General features: G+C 35.3%; 1 protein-coding gene across 1 annotated transcript; it reads left to right on the top strand.

The window, feature by feature from the left end:
• Positions 1–4,313: 4,313 nt before the first annotated feature.
• Positions 4,314–4,643, top strand: LOC145050083 (uncharacterized). The gene has a single exon (XM_078998390.1). It carries the CDS (start codon positions 4,314–4,316, stop codon positions 4,641–4,643), a length of 330 nt encoding a protein of 109 aa, XP_078854516.1.
• The last annotated feature ends 4,351 nt before the right edge of the window (positions 4,644–8,994 follow it).

Genomic DNA, 8,994 nt, shown 5'->3' on the forward strand with positions numbered 1-8,994 from the left:
ACCCCTTTGAGGCCTCTATAATGTGTATACACTTATCACAACTAGTTATATGCTAAGAGCACTTGAAATTATACATGTAAAACATCATTTCGTATGATCTTCAAGTGTGTGCGGCCGCACACACCATGGTGGCCGCACACACACTTTTTAGGTCCCAAAATGGCAACAAACTTCATTTAAGGCTAAGGCATGAAGAATGAAACCTTCCAAGATGTCCCTTACAGCTTAAAATCACGTTTTGACACATTCCATCAGGAGTGTGCGGCCGCACACACTTTCTAGCTGCACACCCTGGCCGCACACACACATTTGTTGTGCATTTTGACCATACACTCCCTTGTATAGTCATATACCACTCATACACAATCTTATATGGTTGTAACACTTCATAATAAGTGTTTACTAGTCCGTAAGGTGGTTCCAAATCAATAATTAGTTATTACATACACTAATTGTATACATATATATGTCATTATATGGTTAATAGGATTCGTTTGTGCTCAAGTCTTCAATTGACACTCATCTTCCTATATCGATCTTACATTCGACTTATTCACATACAGCTGAGCTCATACCCCTTAAACTTATCTTTTAAATGATTTTAAATGCTTTTATAGGGAGGGATAAAAGTTGAAAACATGTTAGTTATAAGATCAATCACATGTGATTTATGACTGTGTTTCAAACAAGGATTTCATACACTTCAAACTGTGTTTCAAAACAATCTACTTTTAAAATGTGTTATAAACTGACATCAAGTCATTATTTATTTATTGTTCAAAACTCTTTAAATGTATTACAAAACCTCTTTTCAACTTATATATACTGTCAAAAGCATGTATATATATGTATAGTTATATACGTAATGTTTAAAGGACTTAGGACGGCTAGCTCACTTTATTTCCTTTTCCTTGTTTGGCTGTGGACTTAAAGTAACGGTCAGTTGTCCGAAGGTCGTCTAAATATCTGATATATATATATATATATATATATATATATATATATATATATATATATATATATATATTATGTATACATATGTAGACATAAATGCTCTATTCAATCAGTTCAGTACCTTTGGGTAGCAAGGGTATACATTCATCTATTCCTACACATAACTTACTAGTAAACTATAATAGGTATAGCTTAGGAGAATACTATCATATACAAGTACTATAATAGAGAATACTATAACAGAGAATACTAGACAGAGAATACTATAACAGAGAATACTATACAAAGGATACTATACAGAGCATACTATACATAGAATACTATTACTATAACAAGTATACTATAACAAGATTCAGAGATAACATAATGTGAGACACTACTTTGTGACACATCGACCATTTCGTTATGTCTCGTTTTGTATCCAGAATCTCTTGGAGGGAGAGCGTGAGTTTGCGTATAAATTTATACTAGATTGACTATCCTACACCTTTGTTGTTCGCTACAGTGGGACTTGCAAGTCTACGGGTGCCAAATGTCATTTCTTCCAACATCTTTCATCATCGTGTTATAGTCAGATTAGTATGGTAACAATCATATCACATTTTGCCTTAATTAAACCATTGGTTTTAAGGTAGTTATTACTTCAGTGATTAATACAAATAATACTGTAGTACACATATACATTTTCCCATTATATTCAAATTGTGATCTTCTCACATAAAGGGTAATATAAAACTATATTTTGGAAATGATAGTCATTATTGGGAAAAGCACTCACATTTACAAAGGAACAAACATACAAACAGTTGGGTCTTGGTAGAAGACTACTTTTTATACTAGTAGAAAATATAGGATTTTCTAGGAGTTTTCAAACGTATACAAACATTTACATTGTTCAAATACAAACATTTTCTTCAAACTTATACAAACATTCACACTAAATACTTATGAACTCACTAGCATTTATGCTTATCTATGCTTTCAAAATAACTTGTCTTCTCAGGTCACCAGTAGCTTTTATGCTGATCTATGCTTTCAAAATAACTTGTCTTCAAAATACTACTTTCCATTGCTATGATACTGTACATGACGTCCTCCGCCCCAGAACGTTTCCGCCATTCTTGGTTTTGGGGTGTGACAGTTTGGCACAACAGTGATCTCCATGATGAGCATCAATTCCAGATTTTTTTAGCACAACTCCACCAACTTAATCATCTCCTGGCGCAACATATTTTGGCGCATCGTCTATTCATCTTGTGCCATCTACCCTAGAGTCAACCACACCTGCGTCAATACATTCTTGCGCAATATCCCCTACTTGCGCCATTCCCTACACTACTACAAGAAAGGGCTTTATATACCGTCAGTAATCCGTCACTAATGGGCTTTACCGACTAAATTGTAACAGACCAAAATATGTCGGTATATTCTTGTCGCTAATTGATTGTAACAGATTTCCAACGGCTACATAGCAATGGATTTTTCCATCGGTAAATAGTAACAGATTACCGATAGAACATGTTTTCAACAGATTACGGATGGAACATGATTTCAAGAGAGACACATGTTTTCAACAGATTACTGACGAAATACACAACTATTTTAGTGACGGGTTTCCATTGCTAAATCGTCGGTAAATAGAAATTTTTTTTTTTTTAGAAAATAATTACATAAAAATCTACATTCTTCAATATTAAATGCACACAAATGTAATAGAAAAACACAAAGCTCAGAAAAATCTAATAGAAATATTTTTATACATAAATAATAGGTAATTCTAAAGAACTCCTATGCAAAAAAAATGTAGTAAGAAATACAAAACTTGGAAAAATCTCATAGAAACATTTTTAATCATAAATAATAAGTAATTATAAACCATTGGATAAGCTTCTGTTCCCGCCTTGTTGAAAAATCGATGCCAAAAATCCCTAGCTGTGCAGTACTATCCCATCCATCACTATAAAAAAATTACATGTTTCTTAACAAATATGTGTGATGTGTGCATAAGGGTATTTTATCACATGTTAAAAGGGAACATAACACACTGTTTTCTAAGGTAAAAGTTTCAAATTTGAATTAGTTATTAATTTTCAAAATTTAATTATGAACCTTATACTTTGAAAAGTTTTAAAGTACACCTTACACTATATGTAAAATTAAAAGCTTCAAAATTACTATATGTATAAGACTATGTCAGTCGAACCGCTAGTACTCCCTATTCACGAAGCTAGTCTATAAGGCATATACGGATACTGCCTATAAAATGGTAGTTGAATGGGTGACCACTTTCACACTCCGCTTCCTTGATTAGTGGAGGGTCGTTAGCAAAAAGGGTTTGATAGGACAATTAATTCTCAATAAAAGTATAATGATATTAAAAAGTAACTAAACCCTTTTATAAAGAATCCCAATCTTAGTGACCTTAGGAAAAATGTGAATGTGTATGCTAACCCATGAAATTGTAGATTACACTTTATAAGTCATTAGTAGAGCGTGTGTGGTTAAACGACACACTAATAAGGACTAATAAAGAGTTGTAATGCATTATCATTGTTGATGGAGCGTGTGTGGTTTATCAACACTTAAGTTGAGATGATAAATGAAAAAGTAGTTACCAAGCACATTTGCATGCTTATTCACATCTTGTTTGTGATTCTCGATATCCAAGTCACAAATAGAAGAACATAATCTAAGATAAAACATGTCATTGAATAGTTTCAATGAATCTCAAAAGATCTGGGAATTTCATCAAAACTTAAATTATTTTTATAATTTTGTTTTCTATTGGTGGAATTGATATATTGTCATTTACCTACCTTTATAGATTTTACAATTAGATTATGGCATCCATTTTCTAAATTGTGAATTTTATAGTTGAATCTTAGACTTAGTATTTCTTTTTTGGGTTATTGTATTAAGGATTATTCTTATCTAACTAAAACTACCTTCCTTTTACATATGTCTTCACCAAATGATGCTTCTGGTTCCTCCTCCTCAAATCAAAACTTCTTTTTGTTGAACATATGCTCAAAGGTGACATTGGATGACACAAAGTTCAACGACTGGATACGCAAAATCAAAATGGTACTTCGTTTCCAGGACAAGGAGTATGTCCTTGAGAAATAACTAACTGAGATTGATGAAGAGAAGGCCACCCCTGAAGAATTAGCCGCCTACAAGGGGCACTACAATGATGCAACAAAAGTTGGTTACATCATGGTCATCGTGATGACCCTAAGTTGCAGAGATTCTATGACGAGTACTAGTCGTATGAGATGAACAAGGACCTTGTGGAGAAGTACCACAAGCGAGTTCGTCAGGAAAAATACGAGGTAGTAAAGTCCCCCATGTCGTGAAAAATGAAAGAGGGTGAATCTTTATATGGCCACGTAAAGAAAATGCAACGTTACATGGAGCGCATTATGAGGCTTAACGTGTATTTTGATGAGGAGTTGACGGTTGACATAGTCTTGAACTCCTTAACAAGTTGTTATGATCAGTTCATTTTGACCTATCATTTGAACAATAGTAATACCACCTTGGCTCAATTGTGCAACCTCCTACAGACAGTTGAAGCAGGTATGAAGGGGAAGAGTATTGCCTCCACTCCTGCTAGTGCTCCTGTTCTGGCCATTGGTCAATGGAAGTGGAAGAAGATGAAAGGTCCTCCAAAGAAAAAATGGAAGTGAAAGTCTCATGATGGGTCATCACGAAATGTACCTAAAGGTTAATCCAATTCTGATGCTCCTCATGTCTCTGATCCCAAAGCGGCCACTTGCTTTTACTGCAACGAAAAAGGGAATTGGAAACAAATAACTCATCATCTTCTAATTCTTTGGTCCTTGATACAGGATGTGGATTTCAAATTTGTTCTAATTTGCAGGGGCTAGGAAGAAGTGAGGAGGTGGAGCATGGTAGAATGAACTTGATCATGGGGAATAGGCGATCTTCACTGTCACCAAGATTGGAGTTTATAGTTTAGTGCTTAGTAATGATGTTAATTTAGATTTAATAAATTATGGCTACTCATCAGAAATGACACGAAACATTATTACTTTTCATGCCTTGTTCATACAAGGTTTTAGATATGCTTTTAATGATTTGAATGGTTAAATTTATGTGGATAAAAATGGTATTTTTTATTTTGAAGCTTTACTTGTGATGAAGTGTATGAAATTGTGATGTGTGTAGACAATTTATGCAATAGTGTATTTCAAATTGATTCGTCTAATGGTATAGACAAAGCTTGCTTTTGGCATTGTCATCTTGGACAGGTTAACAAGAGATGCATCAACCAAATCCAAAAGGATGGAGTGTTGGAATCATTTAACCCAAGCTTGGATGATGCATGAGAATCTTGTCTTTTGGGTAAGATGAAAAAATCACCTTTCATTGGATCTTGTGAAAGAGGTGATGGTTTGTTGAACCTCATACAAAAAGATGTGTGCGGGCCCTTCATATCACCACAAGGGATACAAGTTTATTTTATGTAATGTTTATAGATGATAATAGTAGATATGGCTATATTTACTTAATCAAACATATATCAGAAACCTCTGAAAAGTTCAAAGAGTTTAAACATGAAGTTGAGAATCAATTGGATAGGAAGATAAAAATGCTCCGGTCAGATAGAGGCGTAGAGCGTCTTAGTATCGAGTTCCATGACTACCTCAAGGAATGTAGAATAGTTTCAAAATTGACCCATCCTAGGACGCCACAACTTAACGGTGTGACTGAGAGGTGCACTCAAACCTTGTTGGACATGGTTCGTTCCATGATGAGTCAAGTTTCTCTTCTTATTTCGTGATAGGGGCTTGCCTTAGAGACTGCTACCCATATTCTTAATCTTGTCCCAACTAAGAAGGTTGCCAAAACAACTTACGAAATGTGGACAGGGAAGGTTCCCTCGTTAGCACATATCAAGGTTTGGGGTTGTGGAGATTTTGTTAGACGAGAGACTCACGACAAGCTTGAACCTAGAAGTGAGAGATGTATTTTCATTAGCTACCCACAAAATTCCTTTGGATATTTGTTCTAGATACCTAGTGAAAACGTAGTCTTTGTAGCACGAAGAGGAGTATTTCGCGAGAGAGAGCTCATATGCAAAGAGGACAGTGGGATTACCATTGACCTTGCAAGGATTCAAGAATCAAACGATGAAGGAACCTTTAAAGATGCAAGGATTCAACCTGAGGAAAAGATTCTAGTTGACAATTCATTATCTCTTAGGCATTCTAGTAGAGTTAGCATACCACCTGATTTCTATGGTTTTTAGATAACTATATATGGAATACATTTATCAGTGATAGACGCTGGTAAATTTGGATGAACCAACTAACTACAAGGAAGTAATTACAGGCCTTGAGGCAACCAAATGGAAAGAGGCAATGGACAACGAGATCAAGTCCATGTATCAATACCAAGTTCGGAATTTAGTTGATCAACAACCTAATTGGAAGATAGTAGGTTCCAAATGTATCTTCAAGAAGAAGACCGAAATGGATGGTAATGTGCACATATTCAAAGCACGATTGGTTGCGAAGGGCTTTACTCAAACCCCAAGGATTAAATATGATGAGACCTTCTCAACAATGGCTAAGATAAAATATATTAGGATCATGCTAGCCATAACTGCCTTTTATAACTATGAAATTTGGCAGATGGATGTCAAAAGCGCTTTCCTTAATGGGAAGTTGGCTGAGGATGTTTACATGAGTTAGCTAGAGCATTTTGTTGATGAACAGTTTCCCAATAGAGTTTGAAAGCTTGATAAATCCATCTATGGGTTGAAACAAGCTTTTTGCTGATGGAATCTTTGTTTCGATGAGAAGGTCAAAGAGTTTGGCTTCACTAGAAGTGAAGACGAGTCATGTGTATATGTCAAAACTAGTGGGAGTATAGTAACATTCCTAGTATTGTATGTTGATGACATACTTTTTATAGGAAACAACATTCTAACATTACAAGAAGTTAAGTGTTGGCTTGGAAAGTGTTTCTCTATGAAGGATCTAAGAGACGCGGATTATATTCTGGGGATAAGAATTCTAAGAGACATGAGTAAAAGACTAATTGGACTTAGTCAAAATACATACTTGAAAAAGGTGCTAAAACGTTTTAGTATGGAAAATTCCAAGAGATGAGAACTGCCCATCCAGAGTAATACCAACTGAGTAAGACTCAGAGTCCGAGTATTAATGCAGAGATAGCATAAATGAGTAGAGTTACATACGCTTCTGCCGTTGGATATATCATGTATGCAATGAGATGTACTCGCCCTGATGTGTCCTTTGCTTTGAGCATGGTCAGTCATTATCAAGGAAATCCAGGTAAAGCTCATCGGATAGCAGTTAAGAATATTCTCAAGTATCTGAGAATGACTAAGGAATGGGTCCTATTACTTGGTGGAAGTGATACATTAAGAATAACTGGGTATACTGATGCCGAATTTCAGACAGATAGAGAGAACTTTCGTTCTCAATTTGGCTGGGTGTTTACCTTAAATGGAGGAGCAGTTACTTGAAAAATTTCCAAGAACGAGACATGGACTAATTCTACGTACGAATCAGAGTACATATCATCAAGTGAAGCATCAAAGGAGGCAATTTGGTTGAAGAACTTCATCAGAGATCTTGGAGGTGTTCCAACCATCAATGAGCCAACGGAAATTTGCTGTGATAATGAAGGAGCGGTTGCATTGACAAACAGACCAGTAGATCATGGTATATCAATACATATCAATAGAAAATACCATTTTATTAGACATAAGATCGAAGAAGGTCACCTCATAGTGAATAGGGTATCATGCAAAGAGAATCATGTACATCCACTCACAAAGGGTCTGAGTAGGGCTAACCACATTCAACATGCCAGGAGCATTGGTCTGAGAGATGATATTAGTTTTAGTAGTTAGATAGTCATTTTGAAACTTGTAACAAAGTAAATGTAATTGAAGTTTTGTGATTAAATAATACAGATTTATTTATGAGTTTGTTTACTACGTTTTGTCAATTGTTTATTCTTGTGTTTCATTTTGCATGTTTTTCTTCCCGAATAATTCAATTATTCAAACTCCATGTTCACTCGTACTTTTGGAAGTAAGTAGTGAATTAAGACTGTCAAGAATTGAATTGTAGATTGTCTAAATAGTTTTACACAAATCAATAGTATTGCTACAATGTTCATGAGTACTTTGAAATGGAGATTTAAGTATTGGATTAACCCATGCTCAGGGAATTACTTCATGGAATTTATCATGAGTAATTCTGAGACAATAACATCTTATTATCTTAAAACAAAGATATATGAGTTTTGGTTTACAAGTCCGTTGTGCATTTATGATATGTAAACGCATTAGTAACTTGATGTTATAGAATGTGTTGTGCATGATTTGATGAGTAAATGGTCCAAGCATATGAGTCAACGTTTATTCGTTCCTTTTGCCCTAACGGGAAATCAATATCTTTGGGGCCCCTGGTTATTTGGTTTTGACTTATAGTGTCAGGCCTGACTAGGACTAAATTGATTTGTTCGATTAGAAGTTCTATGTCATTACAAATAAGAAATCGGAAAACAAAGTATTGGAAATGAGATTGATGACATACCATGTCTCTGATCGGTTTTGAGCATCCTAACAATCCTATGGTGTGCATGCAACCCTAGAAACCTTGGATCTATGTTTTCTCTATTATACATGCAAATGTTCATTTTCCAAGATTTCATCCTAACTAGCATATGATTGGGGTATATGTAATATAAACACTAGTAGAATTACATACCTTGCTTGTTTCTTGGATTCCTTAAGACCTTGTGAGCCTAGCACCCCAAATGTGATGCCTCAAATGCTTCACCGAACACCACAACACTTGGAATAACTTGAGAGAAGAACACTTCTGCACAAAATTCGGCTAACCCTCACCCTTAAGTCTTAGTCCCGATTTTGCTTGCCATGGGGATCTTTATATAGTGTGCCGCATGTAGGGTTACACCATGGGTTTTAACCTCCATGGAGCATCTATGGAGGACCCTATGGGTTTTATCTCA

The sequence above is a fragment of the Lactuca serriola genome, chromosome 5, assembly GCF_051521515.1.
Source record: "Lactuca serriola cultivar US96UC23 chromosome 5, Lser_US96UC23_V15, whole genome shotgun sequence".
Taxonomy (NCBI): domain Eukaryota; kingdom Viridiplantae; phylum Streptophyta; class Magnoliopsida; order Asterales; family Asteraceae; genus Lactuca; species Lactuca serriola.